This window comes from Camelus bactrianus, chromosome 13 (genome assembly GCF_048773025.1).
Source record: "Camelus bactrianus isolate YW-2024 breed Bactrian camel chromosome 13, ASM4877302v1, whole genome shotgun sequence".
Lineage (NCBI taxonomy): Eukaryota > Metazoa > Chordata > Mammalia > Artiodactyla > Camelidae > Camelus > Camelus bactrianus.
The window spans coordinates 50235602-50261953 of NC_133551.1; the positions used below are offsets into that span (position 1 = coordinate 50235602).

At 37.4% G+C, this 26352-nt stretch overlaps 1 protein-coding gene across 15 annotated transcripts in view; it reads left to right on the forward strand.

Moving 5' to 3' along the window:
• SCMH1 (Scm polycomb group protein homolog 1) overlaps positions 1–26352 on the forward strand; it is a 145091-nt gene that overhangs the window by 99123 nt on the left and 19616 nt on the right. For 14 of the 15 annotated variants that reach the window (XM_074376715.1, XM_074376704.1, XM_074376707.1 and 11 more), the window contains 3 exons: positions 11787–12019; positions 15458–15584; positions 24676–24876. In XM_074376715.1, coding sequence (XP_074232816.1) covers positions 11787–12019; positions 15458–15584; positions 24676–24876 — 561 coding nt within the window. The remainder of the gene's footprint in view (positions 1–11786; positions 12020–15457; positions 15585–24675; positions 24877–26352) is intronic. The other variant, XM_074376714.1, reaches the window with a different exon arrangement.

Genomic DNA, 26352 nt, shown 5'->3' on the forward strand with positions numbered 1-26352 from the left:
AATCAGAAAATTAATATTGCTATAGTATTAAGAACTAATCTATAGACCTTTTACAGTTATTAGACAGTTAACCAGAAATTTAATATCAATACAGTACCAGTAGTTCAGTAACCAGTGATCAATAAACCTTATTTATATTTTATCAATTGTCTCAATAATGTCCTCTCAGGAAAAGAAAATTCTGGATCATGCACTAAATTGTCTGGATCATGCACTAAATTGTTGCACTAAATTGTACTAAATTGCACTAAATTGTCATGTCTCTTTAATCTGCTTTTTACAAAGCAGATTGGAGATACATGATATCATTTGTCCCATTACTGCAGATAGTAACTTTGATTACTTGATTCAAGCAGTATCTACCAAGTTTCTTTACTTCATTCATTTTGTAATTAGTTGATAGTTTTGTGGATAAATACTTTGAAATTATAAATATCCTATTTCTCCTCAAAATTTTACCTAATAGTTTTAGCTTCCATTGATGAGTGTTGTTTGAATCCAGTGGCTGTTTTCTAATCCCCTCATTTCTTCTATGTTTATTAGTTGGGATTCTACTATGAGCAAGAGTTTTACTTCTCCTCTATTTTTCAGTTTATTCATTCAGTTGATTCTATTTTATTCAGTAATAATTTCATATTATCATTATTTGTTTTGATGCTCAAAATGTCCCAGATGTAACCAGAGAAAGCCCCTTGAAGTTGGCTAATGTGCCCTTTTGACATGGCCCATCATTACTTTCTGACCAGTGTTTTCCAGGTTCATCTTCCCTATCTCAGTCTGTACCTACTGAACTGTGATTAATTGTGTCAAGATCTCTTCCTAATCACTTCAAGATTGTGCTCCTCTAGGACAGGAATTGCCTTGGGTTTTTTTCATATTAGATAATTGACAAACCTTGAAAAGTTTAGTTGAAATTTAGTGATGAGGTCAAATTAGTTAACGTAGTTTGAATTGTCACGTCCTGGGCTGCTGAAGGAAGAGAGATTGCGTTCTTCCTCCTAGTCTACATGACAGAATGTGTGCAGTGAAGACTCCGAAGACTAAAACCACACCTGGCTCTGTCACTCTGACTTCTCTGAGGCTTGCTTTCCTCATTTGTCAAAGGAGAGGATAATGTTAGCCTTCACAGGATTGTTATGAAGTCCACATAAAACCACAAATGTACAAGAATTTTGTCAAAGTATTATTGACTAAGGGTGTTATTCTGTCAACCTTAGCATCAGAATGTGTTGGGGAATATCCTGATCTTTCATCTTTCTCTGAAGTAGGACAGACGTTAAATTATTTAATTATTTGCATGTGGAAAAATAAGAAAAGAATTGTGTTTAAATGATAAATTCAATGTCACACCATAAGGGACAGAAGTAGAATTAGATTCCTGGTCCCCTGACTTCACTTCAGTTTTTTTTTTCAGCTAGAATAATTAAGTTAGAATGTGACAAGACAGGAGTTCCTAATGGGAAAAACTTCCAAACCCTAAGATCCCTCTGGGTAGCTTAAGAAATCCATTATTAAGAAGATTTTAAATTAGCATGAAGCTTAATCTCAGTGCTAGCTACTCATACATGAACAACATGTCCTGGTTTTTCAGAACTGTTCAATATAATTGGCTAGTTTCTTCTGTCTGTATCTTTCAGGCCAGAGAGAGCAACCTCTTTGCCAGTTGGCATCATGGATTTTTACATCTAGCCTTAAGGGAAAAAAGAAGAAAAACTGTTTTCTGACTCTTAGCCAAATAAAGCCCTGTTCAGTTCTTCTCTTAAATCTGTCTCCTTTTTTATTCTCCAAACAAGTGCTGGGTACCAACTAAGAACCCAGCACCTTACCATGTGATGGCAGGAATTCCAAAGTAAAATTCTTGCCTCCCTGCTCAGTTCAGACTCCACGTTTGTTACTGGAGACATATGGGGCAGTCTTAGGGTTTATAGTAATCAGTTTGAACAGTTGGCGTGTTCAGTTACTTAGGCTTAGATGACAAATAGGTAGAGAATTGGATTGGGGTTTTTTCCTAGGCAAGTGTGTTGGAAAAAGAAGGGCAACGAAGTGATTATAATTATAGATCAGTGGTTCTGAAACCTTTTGGTATCAGGAAACTTTTATATCCTTAACCCAAAAGAGTTTTAATTTATGTGGGTTATCCATACTACTGTAATAAAAATTAAAACTTAGAACTTTTTTAAACATAAGAATATACAAGCACACATTCCATTAGCTGTCAGAGTGATGGTATCACACTTGTAGCTTCCAGAAAACTCTACTGTGAGAGAATGAGAATGAAAAAGGCAAATGATGTTTTAGTATCATGAAAATAGTTTTCACCTTACAGACCCTCAAAAGAATTTCAGGAACCCCCCAGAGGTTCCCAGACTATATTCTGAAAACTACTAACCATACAACATTTTTAAATCCATTTACTAAAAACAGACGTTGGGGTCATTTCAAGTTTTCAGTCATTATAAGTAACACTGCTATGAACGTTGTTTATACATATCTTAGTGTACACTTTCAAGAATTTCTCTGGAGTTTATATCCTAGATTGGAATTGCTGAGTCATAGAGTAGGTATATCGTCAAGATGTATTAGATAATGCCTGCAGTGCCCCCCAGGGAGTCTTATGAAAAATACTACTATGAACATTCTATTAAATGTCTTTTGGTGATCATACCACTCATTTCTCTTGGGTGTATACAGAAGCATGGAATTATTGGGTGGTGGAAAGCTTAGCAGTCTTTCAAAGTGATTTACTTTCTCACAACATATAAAAGATCTAGTTGCTTTGTTTTCCTCACCAATATTAATTGGTATCATTCCTTTTAATTTTAGCAATTTGGTTAGAAATTTAATGTCTCTATTTTTAATTTGCATTTTTCTGATAACTCATTAATATTCAACTTTTCATATCCTATTGGCTGTTTCTATATTCATTTTTGTGACATGGCTCTTCAAGTCTGATCCATTTTTTAAATTAAATTGCCAGGCTTTTTATTATAGATTTTTTAGGAGTTTTTAATATATTCTGTGTATGACTTTTCTGACATAATATGTTTTACATATCCTTTTCCACTTCCTGGATTTTTCACTTTCTTAATGTTGTCTGTTGGTGAAGAGAAATTTTTGTATTAATGAAGTTGTATATGTCAGGCTTTTCTAATTAATGCTTTGTGTGTCCTGTTTAATAAATCTTTACTTACCCCAGAGTTTTGAAGATACTCCCTTCTGTTTTCGTCTAAAAGTTTGATGTTTTAGCTTTCACATTAATTTTTGTATCTGGTGTGAAGTGTAGGGGTCGAGTCTCATTTTCTTCCATATGGATATCTATATGACTCACCACAGTTTTATTGAAGAGACCATGGTCCCCATCCCACCCCAGAATCACAGGGGTACCTTTATTATAAATCAGAGGACTCTGGGTGTGTGTGTGCCTGTCTGTCTGTCTATTTCTGGACTCTCTGTTTTGCTCCATTGATTCATTTGTCTATCCTTACACCGATAACACATCTTAATTACTGTAATTTTATACTGAGTCTTGATATCTGATGATATAAGTACTCCCTCCAATTTTACTGTTATCATCAAAATTGACTTGGCTATTCTAGATCCTTTGCATATCCTAATTAAAATTTAGAATCAGTTTGTCAGTTTGCATGCACACACACACACACACATTTTTTAAAAACTGCTGGGATTTTTATTGTAATTGCATTGGTCAATTTGATGAGAATTGAGGGCTTAAACAGTATTGTGTCTTCCAATCCATGAATGTGATATATTATCCCCTCATGGCCATGTGGTATCTAGATCTTATTTAATTTCTCTTATAATGTTTTATAGGTTTTAAATTTTCATTTCTAATTGTTGGTTTATATAGAAATATAATAGATTTTTGTATATTGAACTGTATCTAGTGACCTTTCCAAATTCACTTTAATAGATTCTGTAGATGGGACGGGGTGCAGTTTATGTTCAAAAAAAATTGTGTCATGTACGAATAATACTTTCTCTTTATAATTTATATATAAAGCTTTTATTTATTTTTCCTTTCTTATTACATTGGCCCCCAGTACAGTGTTGAATAGAATAGAAGTGATGATAGTGGGTATTTTTGTTTTGTTTCATAATTCAGTAAGACAGTGTTCAATATTTAACTGTTAAGTATGCTGTTGGTTATAGTTTTTTTATAGATGCCCTTTTCTATAAGGAAATTCCCTTCTATTCCTAGTTTGCTGATAGTTTTTATCATTAATATGGCTATTAAATTTTGTCAAATGCTTTTTCTGCATCTATTGAGGCGATATGTAGGTTTTCTTCTTTATTTTGATCATGTAGTGAGTTCAGCTGATTTCTTTGTTTTTTGTTAAATAACCTTCATATTCCTGGGATAAGTCCCACTTAGTCAAGATATATTATCTGTTTTATATATTGTTGGATTTGCGTTGCTTATATTTTGTTAAGGATTTTGCATCTGCGTTCATGAGACATAGATACCAGCCTATGGTCTTTGTTTTCTTGTCATATCTTTGTCATGGTTTGGTATTAGGGTTACACTGGCCTCATAAAATTTGTTAAGGTGTGTTCCCTCTTATTCTATTTATCTAAAAAGATTTTGTACAATTTGTCATTATTTGTTTGCTAGAACTCAACAGTGAAGGTATCTGGGCCTGGAATTTTTTTGCAGATTTTTATTTGCATTCAATTTTTTTTATTATAAATAGGACAAGATGACAAGAAAACAAAGACTATAGGTTGATATCTATCTCTCATGAACGTAGATGCAAAATACTTAACAAAATATAAGCAACGCAAATCCAACAATATATAAAACAATATATAAAACATTTTAATAAGTTGTGTTTTTTCCAAGAAAGTTGCCCATTTCATATAAATTTTCTAATTTATTTGCATAAAGGCATTCACAACGTCCTGTTGTTATCTTCTTGCTGTCAGGAGGTTCTATAATGAAATTTTATTCTTGATATTTGTAGATGTGTTTTCTTTTTATATTTCTTAATCAGGCTTGTTAACAGATTATCTTTTCAAAGGACCAGGTTTTAATTTTGTTGACTTCTCTATTGTACATTCCCTTCCTTTTTTATTGATTTACTCACTCATCTCTAGTATTTCCTTAGTTTTACTTTCTTTGAGTTTAGTTTGCTGTTCTTTTCCTAGCTTTTGAAATAGAAGCTTAGATCATTGATATTTAACTTTTCTTCTCTTCTAATATAAACATTTAGAGCTATAAATTTCTCTCTGAGAACTGCTTTAGCTAAATCTCACAAATATCTCATATTTTCATGAATTGTAAGTTTCAAAATTTTTCTCGTATCTGTTTAATTTCTTTGATATATGACTTGTTTACAAGTGTATGTCACTTAATTTCTTAGCATTTAGGATTTTTCTAATTAATTTTTTGTTATTGATATCTATTTAACTTCCACTGGGTTAAAGAACATATTCTCTATTATTTCAATTATTTGAACTTTATTGAGGATTGGTTTTTTGCTCAGCACATTCCATAAGCATTTGAAGAGAATATGTATTCTACATTTATTAGGTATAGTGTCCTATATGTGTCAATTAGGTAGGTTGGTTAATTGGTTATTGATCTATGCATGTTAATTAGTTATTTATATTATTAGTTGGTTAATTGTGTTATTGAAATATTTTCTGTCCTTACTGATTTTTTTTTCAAATTCTTGACCTGTCAATTACTGAGAGAGATGTGTTAAAGTCTCCAATTCATAATTATGGATTTTTTTTCTTGTTTTCTTTTTAGTTCTTTAAACTTTTGCTTTATGTATTTTGTATTATTAGTTGCATATAAATTTAAGCTTATTATAGCTTAATTTTGAACTATTTTTTGCTATAATTATCATTTATTTATTTGTTTCATTTCCACTTTTGCCAGTTTTTATTTTTTAATTGAAATATAGTTGTACAATATTATGTTAATTTCAGGTTTACTACTTGGTGATTTGACATTTGCATACGTTATGAAATGATCACCATAAAAAGTCTGGTAACAATCTGTGCCCATACAAGGTTATAACAATATTATTAACCACATTCCTTATGCTATGTATTACATCCCTGTGGCTTAGGTTTTGTATCTCTTAATCCACTTCACCTATTTCTCACTGCCCCCCAGCACTCCCCTCTTCTCTAGCAGTCACTGATTTGTTCTCTGTATCTGTAAGTCTGTTTTTATTTTCTTTTGTTTTGTTTTTTTAGATTCCACAATGAGATCATACCATGTTTGTCTTTCTCTGTCTGACTTATTTCACTTTGCATAATACCTTCTAGATTCATTTGTGTTGTTGCAGATGGCAAGATTTCATTTTTTTTTACGGCTGAGTAAATATTCCATTGTGTATATATACATCACATTTTCTTTAGCCTGTTATGTATCAGTAAACACTTAGGTTGCTTCCATATCTTAGCTATTGTAAATAATGATACAATGAACATTGGTGTGCATATACCTTTTCAAATTAGTGTTTTTGTTTTCTTTGGGTAAATACCCAGAAGTGAAATTGCTGGATCATATGGCAGTTCTGTTTTTAATTTTTTCAAGAACCTCCATACTGTTTTCCATAATGACTGCACCAATAAGCATTCCTGCCAACAGTGAGCAAGGGTTCTCTTTTCTCTATATCTTCACCAACACCTGTTATTTTTTCTCTTTTGAATAATAGCCATTCTGACAGATGTGGTTGGTATCTCATTGTGGTTTTGATTTACATTGCCCTGATGATTAGTGATGTTGAACATCTTTTCATGTGTCTGTTGGCCACCTGTTATGTCTTCTTTGGAAAAATGTCTATTCAGGTCCACTGCCCATTTGTTAATTGAATTATTTTTTGATGTTGAATTGTATGAGTTATTTGTCTATTTTGGATGTTAACCTTTTATTAGATATGTTATTTGCAAATGTCTTCTCCTATTCAGTGGACTGACTTTTCATTTTGGTGATATGAATTGACTATTTTATCTTGATGAAATGTCTTTTTTTAGTCTAGTTTTACTTCTCACATTAAAACTGTCTTGTCTGATATTAATATAGCTACTTGAACTTTGGTTAATGTTTACAGGGTATATATTTTCCCATCTATTTGTTATCTTCCTATGTTATTATATTTCAAATGTCCTTATATTTCAAGGCCCTCTTATAAATGGATATAATTGAGTTTTGGGGGTTTTTTGGTTCAGTATTTTTTTTAACATTTTTCATTGATTTATAATCATTTTACAATGTTGTGTCAAATTCCAGTGTAGAGCACAATTTTTCAGTTATACATGAACATATATATATTCATTGTCACATTTTTTTCTCTGTGAGCTACCATAAGATCTTGTATATATTTCCCTGTGTTATACAGTATAATCTTGTTTATCTATTCTACATTTTGAAATTTTTAAAAAAATTTTTCTTATCAGTTGTTTTACTCAAACCACTTGTATTTACTGTAGCTATTTATTTGGATTTAAGTCTACCATTCTGTGTTTTGCTTTTTGTTTTCTCTTTGTCTGAGTTCTTCATTTCTTTATTCCTCCTTTCTTGTGTTCTTTTGGACAAATCACGTATGTTTTATTACTCCATTTCTCTCACCTTAGCTTTTAGTGATACATTATTGCATAATTCTTTAACTAGTTACCCTATGCAGATACATCCTGGACTTACTAAAGTTCATCTTAAATAAGCATTCTAGCCACTCCCCTAAAATACAAAATTCTTAACAAATTTTGGCTCCATTTACCCCCCCGTCCCCCAACTTCCATAGTTTGTGCTATTGCTTTCATATAATTTACTAGCACAGTTGACCCTTGAACAATGTGGAGATTAGGGGTGCTACCATCTTGTGCAATCAAATCTTCATATAACTTCACAGTCAGCCCTCCACATCTATGGTTTCACATCTATGAATTTAACCAACCATGGATTATGCAGTACTATAGTACATATTTATTGAAAAAATATGCTTATAAGTGGATCCCTACAGTTCAAACCCAGGTTGTTCAAGGGTCAAATGTATTTATATTATAAGCCCTACAAGCCATTTTTAAAACTCTTGTTCTAAATAGTCAATATTCCCTTGTATCTACCCACATATTTACCCTTTCTTACGCTTTTCCTTCCTGCAGTCCTATCCTTCCATCTGGGATTACTTTCATTCATCCTGAAGAATGTCCTTTTTATTTCCTATATAGTTTAAGTCTGCTGGTGACAAATTCTCTGTTTTGATTTTTCTGAAAATATTATTTCACCTTTATTTAAAAAAAATTTTTTTATTGATTAAAAGATTCTTTAAATCCTATAGTGCTTTATAATTTTCAAAAGTTTCACACAGGTGATTTCATATAATCACATAATAACCTTTTTTCCCCCGTCCCTATATTGCTCCTCCCCACTTCCCTCTCCCTACTGGTAACTAGTAGTTGTTCTCTATATCTGTGAGTCTGCTTTTTTGTTGTTGTTTGATTCACTAGTTTGTTGTATTTTTTAGATTCCACATGTAAGTGATATGCTACAGTGTTTGTCTTTCTCTGTCTGACTTATTTCACTTAGCATAATGCCCTCCAAGTCCTTCCATGTTGTTGCAGATGGCAAGATTTGATTCTTTTTTATAGTTGAGTAGTGTGTGTGTGTATGTGTGTGTATACACACATACACACACACACATACACACATACTACATCTTGTTTATTCATTCATCTGTTGATTGACTCTTAGGTTGCTTCCATACTATTTCACTTTTATTTTTGAAGGATATTTTCACTGGATATAGAACTCTGGATTGGCAGTTTATATATTTCAGCCCTTTAAAGTTATCATTCTATTTCTTCTGGCTTTCATAGTTTCTATTAAAAAGTCAACTGTTTATGTAAGAGTAATATCTCTTTTTTTCTCTGACTGCTTTTAAAACTTTGTCTTTCTTTTCATTTTTTGAATCTATTGACTATATCCACATGTTTCTAATGCTCTAATCTATTTTTTTCCATATTTTTGCTTCATTTTGCATATTTCCTAGTGATTTTTCTTCAAATTTATTAATTCTTCTCCTGGATCTTGTCTGCCCTTAAATCTATCCAATGAGTTCTTAATTTTTAATATTATATTTTTTATTCCAGGGTGTTCATTTAATTTTTTATATAGGTTCCAGTTTTCTGTGGGTATTATTTATCTTTTCTTGCATTTTGTTCATCTTTTTCTCTACTTTTTAAAACCATATTAATTATGGTTATTTTAAAGTCTGTGTTTCATTGTCTGGATCATACATGAGTCTTCTGTTGTCTGCATATTCTCTTGATTACCAGCCACATTTTTCTGCCTCTTTTTATATCATGCACACACATACATAAATACATACATACATACGTACATACATACTGGATATTTTATATAAAAGAACTGTTGAGACTCCAGGTGATATTTTCTGTCATAAAGAATTCTTCCTTTCCTTTGTTAGGCTAATAGGATAAGGGCCTGACCCCCTCAATCTAATCATGGATTGAGCTAGTCCGGATCTGGGTTTGTACCAATGGTTTAGCCCTATTCCTTGGACATGGACCCTTTTGGGGTTTTGATTAAGAACCTAATAAGTCTCCATATTTGTAGTCCTGAAAAGATGCAAGATATTGTCCTACCCTTGAGAGGTTGGGGGTTTGGTTCTTTGACCTTTCACCCCTTACAATTTCAAACTGTGGTGTTTATCTTGAAGAGGAAATAAGCTACGTGTTTTAGGTAGACCTTCTCCTTCTAGTGTGCTCTAATCTCCTGAAATCACAAGATAATGAGAGATTTCATTCTGCCCTTTAGAAGCTCTCAGTCTAACTTTGCAGTTCCAGCATGCAGGCTCAGAACACAGCAAATATCTCATGTGGAAACTTGGCCACTCCTCAAGTTCCAGTCTGTCACAGCAGTCTCTCTGATGTCTCTTTCCTTGAGTAGAGCTCTTCTGCACAGGCCAAGCCTGATCATCAGTTCATGCCCCAAATTGGCAAATGTCCTCAGAAAAGAAAACAGTGTCAGCTACTTCAGAAGCCCTCTCCACCCCGGTCTGGAATTCCGGATTGTCTACTCCTCATGATTTCTACAACACTGCAATGTCTTTTAAAATAATTTATCTGAGTTTTTCTAGTTGTTGCATCAGTAACAATGCACTGTAATAATCTAGTACATCCTACCTCGAAGCACAAGAAATACTATCTTTTATCTACCCACTGTAATTAGTTTATTAACTGTCTCCCTAGTTCTACTCTTGCCCTCTCCCCTCCTAGAGCAGCCGAAGTGTTCCTTTTAAGTACATCCTATCACTTCCCTGCTCAAAACCCTACAGTGGCTTCCCTTCATACTTAAGATAAGTTCAGATTCATTTTCACAGTCTACAAAATACCACACAATCTTACTGCTACTCCCTTTCTAATCTAATCTCCTTGCACTCTCTCCTTTGCTCACCCAATTCCAGCTATACTGAACTCCTTGCCAAATCTCAAACACACTAACATGATCCCATCTCGGAATCTTTGCACTTGTTACATACCCTCTACTTGGAAGGCTCTTTCCTCAGATCTTCATAAGGCTTCGCCTTTATTTCATTTGGGAGCTCTGTACAAATGTCAAAGAGGCTCAAAGAGGTCTTTCCTCATCCCTCTATCTCCTTACCTTGCTCTAGTTTTAATCATAGCACCTACTTAACATTATATGGTATAATTATTTGCCTATTTTTTGTCTCCCCAACTAGGAGGCAAGCTCCATGAGCATGGAAACTATGCCTGTTTTGTTCACTGTTCTACCCCAGGGCTTAGAATAGTGCATAACCTGTAGTAAGTGCTCAGGAACCTTGTGGAATGAATTAGATGTCCCTTACCTTGAAGAGGTCTCAGCTTAAGATGAATGAATGGAGTAAAATTGAAAGTACTCTAACATAGATGTCTACAGAGTGCTTTGGCATGGGTGGAATACTGACTTAGTTGGGGCATAGTCAGACAAGTGCTCAGTAAGTAGGTGGCCATGGAGCTGAGTGTTGAAAACTGAGTATTGATGTATGTCTGACCAGGAAGAATGGAGAAGTCAATGTATATGAACAAATTGGTGCTCAGAAAACAGTGGAGCTAGAACATGGGGGTGAGTGACAGGAAATGACATCAGACATAACTGGAGAGCAAGGCAGGGACAAAGTCACAAAAGTCTTTGGATATCAGAATAAAGAATTTGGGCTTTACCTTAAAGTAATATGGAGCAAAGGTTTTTAAGGTAAGGAAGGATGCTATCAGATGTATATTTCCATGTGTTTCACTATTCCTCACTGCAATAATTACACTAAAACTCTGGGTAGATCGTTGTAGGAAATCCCTGACTTGGTTGTCAGGGCCCAGTTTCAAATGTAAGTCTTTATCCCAACTCACTGCATAACCTAGGGAAGGCATCATTTCCTGTTCCGAGCCTCAGATCTTCATTCTTAGCAGGAGAAGATTATGGGCTTCTAAGAGCCATTCCATCTCTGAGCCTGTAATTCTGTTTATATACTTTTAACTAGAAGCCTTGGGGAGAAAATTTTGATATTTTTTCTGAATCTGCCAAAATAATTAAAACTTCCAATTCTATCCAATCTAAATTCAGTTCTGAGATTTTCTAACATTTAGGTCAGATGCCAAGAAATTAGCTTCTTGGGATAAAACTACCCGAGCACAAGTAGGAAGTCTTTTTTTTTTTTTTTTTTTCTGCCTTCTGGCTGTGATGGGAATGCAGGTGGGAGGAGAAGGTGATAGAATGAGTCTTTTTCTTGCAGTTGTGATTCCAAAGACTCCCTATCCTGCATCTGATGTGAACCCTGAGAAGCCCAGCATCCACAGCAACACCAAAACTGTCTTGGAGCATCAACCAGGGCAGAGGGGACGTAAACCAGGAAAGAAGCGGGGCCGGACATCCAAGCCCCTAATTCCCCATCCCATCTCTACCCCATCCAAGTCAGCTGAACCTTTGAAATTCCCAAAGAAGAGGGGTCCCAAACCTGGCAGTAAGGTAGGTAAAAATGTGGATTTCCCAGCAAGGGATAAAGGGTTATAAAAGGGTAACATCCATATCCATCCATCTTAGAAAGGAGCGTGTCTAGCCCTGTCCTCCACATTGTGTATGCTTTTAGAAGAATCTCCTAGATTGTCATCCCTACTTTAGCTACTTGCGTGGGGGTTGGTAACATTAGAGATAAGATGGTGTGGATAAGAAACAAATTTTGACTTTGAAAGTTAACATTCATGGGAATTCTGGTCTAATGTCTTCCATAGATGGAAGACCCTGCTCCTAATTTTTAACCTGCCCAGAGTGGATGCCCAAGTATGTGAACAAAAAGAGAAATCTGACTCTGTAAATGTATTTCTTTTTCTGTCCCTGTACCTTCTTAGAAAGAAAGGATGAAAGAAAATTATTGAATATTTGCTGAATATCAGGCTGTATACCTGACACCATTACATATCACATGATCTTCATTCACGAAACCCTAGGAGATGAGTAGTGTTAATGCTATTTAGTGGTCAAGTAAATTGAGACTTAAGGATGTGAGAGCCCTAAGGTCACATAGCTAATAAATGGCAAAGACTACAGAGATGAGTCTCCAGATCTTCTAGTCCTAAGGTTACTGCTGCCCTACCACGTTTCCTGAGGGAGGTAACACTTACCCCTAGTGTAGAAGACTGCTAGGTTGAGCTTCACTAAGCACTGTTACTGAAAGTACCACCTTTTAGTTGTGTCCAGTTCTTCATGCATGTCCTCCCTAGGGAAGCCACTGATAGGAAGATTCCTCAGCTACTTCTCTTGGGCTTCCTTTGGCATCACCTTCTCCACTCACTTCCTAACTCAGGGGATTTCTCTAAAACTCCCTCCCAAACTAGACTACCTGAGTTCCAATCCAATGTGGAAATGATACCTATTTCTCCTTAGGCATTCCATTTCAATTTCAATTTCAGATTTTGTTAGTTGGTTGGTTTGGTTTTGTTGATAAGCTCCAGCTGACCTCAGTCCTTCTAGAATATAAGCTCCTCAAGATTAGGAACTTAATCTTTTTCTTCTCTTTTTCTCCTGCAATGCCCTGTATCTCAGTCATTTGGGAAATGTTCAGTTATATGCAAGATGGATGAATGGATGGATGACTTGGCTGATGGTGTTCTGATTGAGATTATCTCTTATTTATTGGTTTTGAATTCTTGATGTCACATCCTAATCTTTCTGTGTAACACGTAATTCTCCTGATCTATTTCCACTAACCCCTAACCTAGATCCTGATGCATTTTTGCCTCCATTACTCTCTTCTCATTCTCATGTTGTGGAGGAGAGGCTGAAAGCCCTAAAGATTCTAAGGCCAGGGAAACCATGCTTTCGATAATGTGAAGACATCTTGACAGTCATATTAAAGGGGGAGAAAACTTGTCTGTGAGGTTCCAAAGATAGGACCATAAACTCAAATAGACAGACTTTGTCTCAACATTAAAGAAACAGTTAAATCTATTTCAAAATAGAGGTGGTGATCTCCCATCACTAGAGATATTTCATCAGGTACCAGATGACTATTGGGAGTGATGTTTTTAAGGAGAGGGAAGTAAAGTATTGGATGGATAGTTGGATTAAGTAGCCTTTAAGATACTTCAAAACCTAAGAACTATGATTTTGCCTCTGCTCTGCTTTTTCAGGAAACCCTAAACACGGTAGCCAAAGTCCTCTTTCTTGCCAACCCTCTTGAAAGCAATAATGTTCATCTACTACTGTATTTTATGGCCTGGCATTTGACTCCCTAATTCCTCTTCCTGTCCTTTTCTGTATTTCTGTAAGGGCATATGCCTCTATTTAACCCATGACCCTTATATTCATTTTTGAAGCAAAGCGTCTTGTGACAAGAGCATAGGTTTTGAAGCCAAACAAACTTAGATTTATATCTCATATCCAGGTGTTTCTGACTTTGGGAAAGCTTTGAGTAAGGCTATGAGTCCCAGTTTTCTCACCAGTAAAATGGAGCTGAGATAATATGAATAGATATAATACATGTAAATGCACTTACCTCAAGTAGTAATAATGCTTTCCATCTTTCTACTTTTTTCTGCAGTATTTAGGCATCTAACTCACTGGGTTTGTTCCTTCAGGGACCCCATGAAATCCTACCACCAATTCAGTGAAGTTGAACTGATATTTCCTTTCTTCCCTGACACATTGCCTATTTGAATGTTTACTTGTGGCAATATCAAAAAAAATACGATGAAATGTCCATGTCCTCTGTGTGCTTTGAATGTTCCATAAGAGTTTGCATGACTGCTTTCACAGGCAAACCTGACTTATATATGCCTGCTGTCATTGTTACCATCTCTTTAGATACACTCTTAGAAGGCAGTCAGGTTTATACAGCACCCAGAGTGGACTACATGTGACATTTAATAAAAAGAGATTTTTGAATTTCAGTAATGGTTATGTTTTCCTTGCATTTAAAAAACTGTTTCTTGGGAGAAAACCTGCTGAGGTCTTTCTCCCCCAGAGACACACTGAACAACATAAAGGAGATACTAGATTTTTCTCAAATCATTTTTATTACTTTCCCCATTATTGGTATTCTATACTGTATGCTTCATTGAAAGACATTTTTTGACGCTTAACATATGCCAAGTAGGAATTGTACTCCAAATCAGACCTTCAAGAAGCGCCAGGCTCATGGAGGACACCAGTATGTAAATATATAATGACAATACATTGTAACAAATGCAACAATACAAAGTACAGAAATAGCACAAAAGAGACAGTAACTAGAGGAAATCTAGAAAAGCTTCCTGGATAAACAGATATTTATAAGGTAAAGGAAAAAAAGGAGTATTCCTGGCAGAAAGAATACTCTATAAAGGCAGAGACCATGTAAAACCAGGTTTTTAGAGAAGTACTGTAGTTACAGATTGCTGGAGTATACGGTTTAAGATAAGAAATGGTAGGTAATGAGCTGAGGAGGTAGGCGAGGAAAATTGTGGAGTTAGGGGAAGGGATGTTTCCATTTTCAACAGAGAGAAACAAAGTAACATCAAAGAAGACTTAAGCCATAGCGGGTTTTTTTCCTTTTTTTTCTACCCAGCTAATGAAGAACCTGAACTTCAGATGATAATATTGAGTGCAGTATAGATTTTTTTTAACATTTTTTATTGAGTTATAGTCAGTTTACAATGTTGTGTCAATTGAGTGCAGTATAAAAGAGAGTGAATTAAGCTCTGATTATCAGAGCCCAGAATCTTATACATAGATTCGGAAAATATTTACTAAGCATCTAATATATTTGCAGCTACAGGCAAGATGCTGTGTTGGGGAAAAAATGATAAAACACAGACCCATCCACAAATATATTTCACTTTCATGGGTGAATTAAGTGCTAGGAATAGAGGAATGAGAAGACAAGTTACCTATCATGGGTAGCAAACTTTTCCCCATCCATTTTGACAGAGGAAACCTCGGACTTTGCTGAACCCACCACCCACCTCACCAACAACCAGCACCCCTGAACCGGATACCAGCACTGTACCCCAAGATGCTGCCACCATCCCCAGCTCAGCCATGCAGGCCCCCACAGGTAAGAGCAGATCACAGTATTAGCTGCAACAAGCTCCAGGCCCCAGTGTCTATACTTTCTCTTATTCTGTACCAGTAGTTAGCCCTCTATCCATTTATAAATCTAAATAGAACCTTTAAAAAATTTTTTGTCTTTGACATTTGAAATAACTTCAGAGAAACCTTCCTTCTGTCAAAACAATCAAAGAAATTTAGGTAGATGTTCTGTGAACTTAGAGTTAGGGAGCCGGGGAATGGGGGTGGGTGGGTATGAGGCCAGCATCAGGAGCTCCCTAGCCCACTTTGTAATAATACCCATCCTTTCCAGTTTGGAGCCCTCCCTGCTTAGTGATCCCTTCCAGAACCCTTCCAGCATTCTAATAATTCTGCCGTCACGCAAATATGTATGACACTGCTCTGATTTTTTTTTTAACATCATTGATGGTGGCAAACCTTGGTACTATGAAAGTGAATTTGATTTTGGAGACTAATCCATGCATGTTTGATTCAAAGCAAAAGCTGGTAGCTGAAGTGGGTGGGGGTAGTCAACCGGGGCTGTGCATATCTGTTCCAATTTCATAAACTGTATATGAAGGTAACTGTAAAAGAGCTACCCCTTTAGAATAGATATACCAATGGGGTTTTAGTTATACAATGAGGTAATTAAAAAGTACTCATTTTGTATGTGTAAAGTAAGATACATGTGTGAAACCTTACTTTTGTTACTCTGTAGATAAATCCATCTTCCTTAGGGAAGTCAAAGCAGTTGAAATGATCCCCTTGGAAGTTAGGGTAGTCTTTTTCTTAGAGGGAGTTGAATACGTCTCCGCCCAAATCCTAGAATGTTAGCACTTGAAGGCAAGGCCAGTCATACTTTCCACTCCAAATAACCTTTGGAAAACAACAAAGCCTGCCTGTGGCATTTATGTCCAGCTCTTGTCAGGGTACTGTCAATTGATTTCTTAAAATGTATCTTATGCATCTAGCCCCGGCCAGTTACTGGGTTTGCTTAGTCCAAAAGTATCATCAAATTAATGAACAAAGCTTAGAAGTTTTGCCCGTTAAGCTCCATGGATGAGGAAGTAAAGATAGACGGACACCTTGGTGAAGATACTGATTATATTTTCCAAGCTCTTAGCATACCCCTAGTAAGCCTGCTTAGTTTACTCCACATCATTCTAGATATCACTTAAGTGCCTGGGTGCCTTTTCAACAAAGACCTAGAAGATCCACAGCACTGGGAGCTTCATGACTGTGCCTCATTATTCATTTTAAATGATGTAGATCATCTCTTCCGGCAGTCACTGAGCTGGTAGTCCCTCCTTTGGTCTGAATCTCAAAGCCCAGGAAGAGGGGCAACTTGCGTTTGTATCCCTGTTTCCTGCTCTTGATCACGCTATAGCAGTCTTGACTGATCACTGTTTCACCATCCCCTGAGGGGACTCCACTCTTTCTGTGTGGCCTTGATGTCACTTCCCTTTCTGAATCTCAGTTTCCACACATATACAATGAGAAGATTCATCCAAGTTACCTTTATAGTCACTTCAAATGTTAACAATTAAAAACTATCACAGATCAAATGTTGTGTGCTACACTAAAAACTATCACAGATCAAATGTTGTGTGCTACACTATATCCTTTATTACTTACCTTTCATTTTTTTAACTGCACAACACTTCTTAAGAGTCATTTGGAGGAGGGGAGGGTGATAATAGCTCAGTGGTAGAGCACATGCTTGTTATGTACGAGGTCCTGGATTCAATCTCCAGTACCTCCATTTTTTAAAAAAAGTAATTTTATCAGCGTTATATACATGCTCATAGTTTAAAGGAACAACAGGCCTACAAGAATTATTATAAAAACAAAACAAAGAGACCCTCTATCCCCCTGTCATTTACTTCTCACCAAAGGCAATCACTTTTAATTTACCTCATTCTCTTATTTACCTCCATATATGTAAATGGGAGGCTTATATTGCTTTTTTTAATTTTAGTTTTAGGCATTTTTCAACTGATGATACACTTTAGATGATGACAATTTAATTCTTCTTGATTTCCTTGCTCCCCTCCCCACCCACACATACTTCTGTATCCTAGTACTGTGATATTATAATTTTTATTAGATCGATATTTAGTAATTTGTTATTATAACTTGTTACATGCTGTTCTCAGTTGAGCCATGTAGTTGTACTATGATTACTTTTCCTTTGTTAAACAACATTTTGTTTTAAACTGAATCTTGATTTCTTTGTTAATGTGTTTATTTTGCTATGTACTTATTAATTCAGCCTCAAACTCTCTTACTGCTATATACATCTTTCTCTGTGTTCAAGCACATTATATATTCTATCCATTCCAAATTCTAAAAGAAATCCCCTGGAGCCTTCTGAGTTCCTTGACATCCTCTTCACCTCGCTCTTGTGTTATCCCCAGTTTGCTCCTCTCCATGTCTTTATTTTCCCATATAATCTTTCTTAGATTTTATCTTTGGTTTTGTGAAACCTCTTTATTCTCTCTGAAGCTTCTCTTCATCCTCAGTATTCTGAAATTTCACCTATGATATATTTTTACCTACTATGTGGACACATAGTTTGTCCATTCATTATTTAGTCTCTTGAAACTTTCTTAAGGTCTTTCATCAGTGATTTTTCTCCCATTTTTCTCTATGCACTCTTTCTGGCATGTATGCTATTCAGATGTTGAACTTCCTGAAGTTGTCCTCTATGTTCTTGACCCTCTTTATTCTTATTCCTATTCTCTTTGTCTTTTTGATCAACTTTCTTCAATTATATCTTATAAACTTTGTATTGAGTTTCTTGTTCCTGGCATTTTGCTTTTAAAAGTATCATTATTTATTACTCTAGTGGCATTTTCCAAAGGGTGTTTGGCAAAAAAATTAGTCCTCAAAATGCTCTGCGTAAAAGGATTTTACATACATTTAGGAAATGCTTATGCTCTACTTCCCCACTCTTAGATATTTGTATCTACTCTGAAGAGTTCTTTTTTATTTTCTGAATTTTTTACTAGGCTATTTTTTTAGGTTCACAGTAGAATTGAGCAGAAGGTGCAGAAGTTTCCCATATTTTCTCTGCCCCGACACATGCTTGGCTTTCTCCATTATAAACATCCTCCACCAGAGTAGTACATTTGTTTCAACTGATGAACTTACATTGAAACACCCTTATCACCTATAGTCCATAGTTTACATTAGAGTTCTCTCTTGGTGTTGTACAGTCTATGGATTTTGACAAATATGTATGACATGTACCCAGCATAATAGGATTGTATAGAATAATTTAACTGCCCTAAAAATCCTCAAAAATCCTCTAAGCTCTGCCTATTCATTCTTCCCTCCCTACTAATCCCTGGCAACCTCTGACCTTTTTACTGTCTCAGTAATTTTGCCTTTTCCAGAATGTCATATAGTTGAAATCATTCAGTATGTAGCCTTTTCAGATTGGCCTTTTCACTTAGTAATATACATTTAAATTTCTTCTGTGTCTTTTCATGGCTTGATAGCTCGCTTTTTTTTCTAGTGTTAAATAATATACCATTGTCTGTCTGTACCCAGAGTTGATTTATCCATTCACGTACTGAAGGATGTCTTGGTTGTTTCCATGTTTTGGCAGTTAGAAGTAAGCTGCTATAAACATTCATGTGCAGGTTTAAGTGTGGACATAAGTTTTCAGTTCCTTTGGGTAAATACCAAGGAATGAGATTGCTGGATCATATGGTAAGAGTATGTTTGGTTTTATAAGAAATTGTCAATGTCAAAGTGGCTGTACCATGTTGCATCATTCCAGCCAGCAATGAGTGAAAGTTCATTTGTTGCTTCTCATCCTCACCAGCATTTGGTGGTGTCAGTGTTCTGGATTTTGGCCATTTTAATAAGTGTATAGTGGTATTTGATTGTTGTTTTAGTTTAAATATCTCTGATGACATGTAGAGTAGAGCATCTTTTCATATGCTTATATGCCATTTGTGTATCTTCTTTGGCGAGGTGTCTGTTAACAACTTTGGCCCATTTTTTAATCAGTTGTTTGTTTTCTTATTGTTGAATGTTAAGAATTCTTTGTGTGTTTTAGATAACAGTCTTTATCAAATATGTCTTTTGCAAATATTTTTCTCCCACCCTTAGCTTGCCTTCTCATTTTCTTGACATTGTCTTTCACAGAGCAGAAGGTTTTCATTTTAATGAGTCCAGGTTGTCAGTTATTTCTTTCATGGATTGTGCCTTTGGTGTTATATCTGAAGTCACTGGCACATCCAAGGTCATCTTGGTTTTCTCCTGTGTTATCTTCTAGGAGTTTTATAGTTTCAAATTTTACATTTAGGTCTGAGATCTATTTTGAGTTAATTTTTGTGAAGAGTATAAAGTCTATGTCTGGATTCCAGTTTTTTCACGGGGCTGTCCAGTTGTTTCATTACCTTTGTTGAAAAGACTACCTTTGCTCCATTGTATAGCCTTGTTCCTTTGTCAAAGATCAGTTGGCTATATTTGTGTGGGACTATTTCTGAGATCTCTTCTCTGTACCATTGATTTCTCTATTCTTTCATCAATACCACATTCTCTTGAAGTTGGGTAGTGTCAGTCCTCCAACTTTGTTATTCTCCTTCAATATTATGTTGGCTACCCTTCTCTCAATTTCTTTTACAGCTTCTAATTCTGATTTCATGTATGCTGTAGAAAACCAAAACATGACAGTATACAAAAATATTTTTATGACCTTAAGATTGGGAAGGATTTTTAAAATAAGACAATAAGCATAAACTGTAAAAGGAAAAGTGTATAACTGTATGTATTCCTAGAAAAGATAATATCAGTATATTCAACTATATTAAAATTAAATCAGAGGCAGCTCATTTCCCTTCCACATGGCATCAGTTGAGGTGGCTCAACTAAGGCTGGAGGATCCAATTCCAAGATGGTTCATTTACATGGCCAACAAAATTGGTGCTAGCTGTTGGTTATTCTCTACGTGGGCCTCTCCAAAGGGTAGCCTGAGCTTCCTCATACCAGGGTGACTGGGTTCTAAGAGCAAGTGTCCCAAAAGACAGAAAGTAGAGGCTACCATTTTCTTAAGGCTTGAGCCCAAAAATTAACATAGCATCATTCCCACCATATTCTATTGATCGAGCAGTCACAGAACCCAGATTTAAGAGAAGGAGGTTTAGACCCCACCTCTTGATGGGAAGAGAGTCAAAGAATTACGGACCACATTTTAAAACCACCTCAGTCCACTCTCTGGACATAAATTATTTACATTCTTCCCACTTGGAAAATTTATTCTTCCCCTTGCAAGATTCCCCATTAAAGGTCTCATCCCTTTTCAACATCAGGTACCAGATCTAGGATCTCATCATGTAAATTAGATCCAGGTGCAAATGAGACCTGTCATGTGCAGTTTCTCAGGTATAGCTCCTTGAGAGTAGTTCTTCTTAAACTGAAGACCTGTGTCCTAAAGAAGCAAGTCGTCTGCTCCGCGCATACCCATCATACAGAGGTGGGACAGGCGTAGGATAACTTACAGATGCACTCGTTCAAAGGGGAAAAGAACTGGAGGCACATAGCAGTCTTTGGTTTATAGAAATTCTGAAATCTCTCTGTGTGTACGTTGCCAGTTCCTTAATTAGACCCAATGCCACTTTCTGGTAGTTGATTCCATGGCTCTTTGGTTTTGTCCTCTGAATCATCCTTTCTTTTCCATGAGAAAACTGAGTTGCCTTCTCAGTCTTCTTCCTGACTATAAAAGGTGGGAGTCCAAAGAATTCTTTTCATGTTGTACCATCTCTATTCCTTTTAGTCCCAACTGGAAATCCTTCTGCCCGAATGATTCTCTTAGAAACTTGAGACTGGAGGCCTAAAAAATCTTGAGGGGGCTGTCAGTGAGGACTTAAAGGAAAGTGAGGAAAATTTTATTGGAAGATGGAAGACAGGGGATACCTGCTAGGTAGTGGTGGAAAGTTTGATAACACTGTCACCTGCAGTAACATGGAACTAGGAAATGTACTTGATGAATTTAGTGAAATATGGAGAGATTTCCAGACTAAGTAATGGAGTATCACCTGACTTCTCACTGCCTATGGTAAAAATGTAAGATGAGAGAGATGAGCTTTAAAAAATGTAAAAAATACAAAAGTCCAGAAATGCTTATCGTTTCCAGTCTCTCCAGAAGGCAAACAGTTCTAAACTAAGAATGGGTCAAATCTAAAACAATAAATCCTTTTGTTAAGATGTCAGAGTGATTTAAGACTATGCGTCATAGACTCTTTCAGACCAAAAGGCCCTCTAAGAATCTTAAAGGCAAGTTCACAGATTCTCTCCCTTAAATAATAGGATTTTTAAGAATCTTAAGGGCATTGTCTCAGCAGCCATACAGGAAGCCCAAAGAAGAGAAGAAATTTGTGATTGTGGCTTTTGGCTAATGAAGTAAATCTCAGTAGTATTCATAACCCAACCCAGGTCGAGTTTCTAAGAGAATCATTCTGGTGGAAGTCTTGCCAGCTCGGACTAAGGGACAGAGATGGTACAAAGTGAAAAGAATCCTTCAGACCCCAAGCGTTTACAGGCTTCTATTCAAGGCCCTTTCTGCTTCACTTACACTCTCTTTGTGGCTTTTTATGCTTCTTTCTGCTTCCCAGTCCCGAAGTCAGCACCGTGTGTGTTGGGCTTCTGTTACGGCAGCATCCTATTCCTGGTACCACAGTTTGTTAGTCTTTTGTTACGTAACAGACCACTGCAAAACTTCATGGCTTGAAACATCAGCACAGGCAGTGCTGGGTGGCAACAGCTGGTTTCTCTTCTGTGTACTGTCAGCTGTGGTGGCTCGATCAGGACTGGAGGATCCACTTCCACCACAGGGCTGACAAGTTAGTTCTGGCTGATGGTTTCTCTCCACATAGACCTTGCCACAGTGTGGCTTTGCCTCTTCACACATGGCAAGAAAGAAGTAGAAACTGCCAGTTTCTTAAGCCTTAGTCCCAGAAACTGGCAGTGTCATTTCCACTGTAGTTTATTGGTCAAGGATCAATCACAGAGATCAGTGGAAGGGATGTTTGGGGGTCCATATTTTTAAGCTGCTAGAGTCTGTTAAAGGTCTTACCCTTTGCCTTTTATATTTCTCCCTGTAATCCATGTAGAATTTCTTTTTTTTTAATCACTGGACTGTTTTGTTTTTTTTTTTACTTTTTGTGTTTTGATTAAGTAGAATTTACATACAGTGAAATCTACATATCTAAATATACAATTTGATGAGTTTTAATCAATGTAAGCACCCAGGTAACCACAACCCCAGTGAAGATAAGGATCATTTCACCACCCTTGAAGTTACCTCATGCCTCCTTACAGTCAGTCTTCACTCTCACCTTTATTCTGATTTCTGTTACCACAGATTACATTTTCCTTTCCCTGAATTTAATATATAAATGGAATCATGCTATTTTGTATCTGGTTTCTTTCATTCAAAATAATGTTCTTGAGAAGCATCCTATCAATAGCTCGTTCTTTTTCACTGCCAAGTGGTATTCCAATAAATACCACAATTTGTATATCTGTTCTCTTGTTAATGGTTATTTGGGTTGGTTCTAGTTTTGGGCTATTACGACTAAGCTGCTATGAACATTCTAATAAATGTCTTTTCAGGCATATGTTTTCACTTATTTTCATTACTCTTCTTATCTATCTGAGTTCCTGCATTTCTATTTATTTTGTTTTCAGTGAAAGAGTCATATTATGACATGGAAATTCTATTTCTTAACAGACTTCAACCAATTCTTCTTTTGTTAAATCTACCTTCACACCCGCCTGCAGGGACACCTGCCCATTCTTGGCCCTTTTGTGAGTTATAAGGTGGAACAGCTTAGTTCTCATCATTCCCCACTCTTGGTTAAGGAATCAGCTTTCTTGGATCTGCTGAGTCAGTTGCTACTTTGCCAGTCTGTTTTTCAGCTTCCAAAATTTTAAGTTGTCTCTTTTTTGTTATCTGGCTCATTTTAGTGGGTTTTAGGAAAGAACAGAGTTAAATGTGTATTTCAATTCATCTTGTTTACCCTTTTCTTCTTTTTCTTTTCTTTTTCAGCCATCACCTTTCACATCCTGCCTCTCTTTTTCCATTTTCTTCTCTCCATCTTTCTTCCCCTTAGAAGAGAATGATAAAAGTGGGAGAGTCCTCCAAGAGCATCTAGCTCAGCCCCCTCATTTTATGCGTGACACACCTGAGGCCCAAATAGGACAGCAGTCCATCCACAGCCCACATAGCTACAGCTCTTATCTTTCTGCCCCCCTGCCCTTCTGTCAGAGAGCAAGGACAGTGTGAGAGAGCAGAGTAACCCTTACTCAAGTGGAAACGCAAATCAGCAGAGAGAATGCCATGGCTGACCAGGCAGCCGAGGGTCCTCTCCAGAGACCAAGAAGCAAGTCTGGGTAGGCCTGCGTCTCACTTCTGTGCTCGCCCTAGTGTCTGCCCCAGCACAGTGCCAGGTGGAGGGCTGCAATGAAGAGAGTGCCAGCTGTCCTGACAGGAGGAACTACTGAACCCTCAGGCCCTTTGCATGTTTTTCTTTATTCCAATTTTTTTCTATTTTCACTGCTTTCTTTGAGCCTCAGAACGTGTAGAAGATAACAAGGGACTCTAAGGCCCAGAATGGAAAGCAAGGCAGGTGACTAATGGTGTGACCACTTTAAGTCCAAGGCCAGACACACACAGGCACAGTCTTGCTAATATTGGCATAGCCCACAGCTCTGTACATAGAGCACGTGGGAGATACAGAGAATATGTAAGGCAACCAAGGATCGAAATGAAGTACATGTGTCTGGGAAACTGCTTACATTTCCTTTCCAGTGCACAGAAGACAAAGTGCAAGTGCTGTGCCGTGGCTTTTGGTCTGGGCTGTTCTCCCAGCAGGCTGTGTTCCCAGAGCCTTTGGTCATGCAATTCGGGCTGGCAGCAGCTGGGCACAGCCACCCTCTACCCCCTCCCACAGTGTTTCACCAGCTTAGCAGCTGGGAATCCTGTAGAGACAGAGCCCAGGGTATAAAAGACGAAGAGAACACTGTTTTCTGACTTCTCTACCCTGGATGCTCTTTAAGCTGCTTTGATTCTTTGTCTCCTGCAGTTTGTGTTTACTTGAACAAGAAAGGCAGCACGGGCCCCCACTTAGATAAGAAGAAGGTCCAGCAGCTCCCCGACCATTTCGGACCAGCCCGCGCCTCCGTGGTGTTGCAGCAGGCCGTCCAGGCTTGCATCGACTGTGCGTATCACCAGAAAACTGTCTTCGGCTTCCTCAAACGGGGCCACGGTGGTGCCGTAATCTCAGGTAAGCACCCTGGGGCTGGTATGGTTCCTAGCCAGAGGGGCAGGCCTTCTCAACTGGCTGATTTCCAGCAAGGCATCCTGGTTTCTACTTTACACCTGTAGGCTCTGGAGAAATATGAAAGTATTCCATTCCTCAGAGAGTCCTCATTTTCAACTCCCAGAGCCCATCTGGGTCTTATGCCTATTGCTGCTGAGTAGAATACCCACATAGACTCTGCTTAACTGAGCCTCTGAACAGACTCCTCTCCTGCCTGCCTGCCTCACCTCTCCCATACAGAAAATACCAGGGTATTGCTCTAAAGGTGCTCCAGAAGAAGAAATCCGGAGGGGGCTGTTTCAACAGGAGAGGTTCCCCAGACTGCCACAGCCTCCTAGCTGGCTTCAGGGAACCTCGGAACTCTAGTCTCATTCTTTTGACTCGTTAGCCTCCCAGTCCTAAGCCAGCCCTGATACAGGGGAGTTGAATCCCAGGGCAGAGTGGGAAGAATCATCCCTCCCCATGAGACTCTGAGCCAGTTACAGTGTGTGTGTGAGTGTGTGTGTGTGTGTGAGTGTGTGTGTGTGTGAGTGTGTGTGTGTGAGTGAGTGTGTGTGTGTGTGTGTGTGTATCCCTTTATTTTCACTGAGAATAGTCACTTCTTCTGCTATGTGCTGGTCCTGTTTCCATTCTCCTAAGTCTAAAACTCTATTCTTTACCCACCAAACCTATGAAGACTTGACCTAGAGCCTTTTAATCTCTGCTCTAATCTCCTGGCCCTCTAACTCTAACTAGTTGCAATGTCCAGCCTCAAGAAATCCAGCTGGCATGGAAGACTCCATAAATACAACCGGATTCTTTTAGCAAACATTTACGGAGCTCTTACTGTACGTCAGAGGTTATTGCCAGACAGTGGCCAGGGAAGGGGGAGGAAAGAAGATGCCATGCTCAGGCTCTGCCCTGGTGGAAAAGAAAGAATAGCTCACAGCTAACTGTGGGAGGTGTTAGAATATGTGAGAAATGTGTGCAGGCTGGTGTAGGAGCCCAGATGAGGGAGTAATTGGCTGCGTGGAGGATGGGGGCAGGCAGGGAAGGAATCTTTATAGAAGGCTGAGAACTGCATGGGAAATCAAGCCCCCCTTTTCTTCTGAGGCCAGGGCCTCTGCCTGGCCTCTCCTTTGCTTCTATGCGGCAGCCTGTGGGGACCCAACCTTCTTTAGCAACTCTCGCCCATAGCTTCTCTAGAGTTCTTCCTCTGCCCCAAAATTGATTCCTGAGAGTGACCTATCTCCCCATTTCCTTGCTGTTCTCAGAGACAGATACAGAGGCTTTTTGCTTTTTAAGGATTATGCAGATACATTTTAATAAAAACTAGGGAGTAAAACAAAAAAACAAAACCAAGCATGGAAAAGTTCCAAATGTTGCTGAAATTCCAGTTGCCTCTATCCAGGTGGGACTGTGCGCCCAGGCCATTGCTGGCAGTAGCTGTATTCTCCTCTT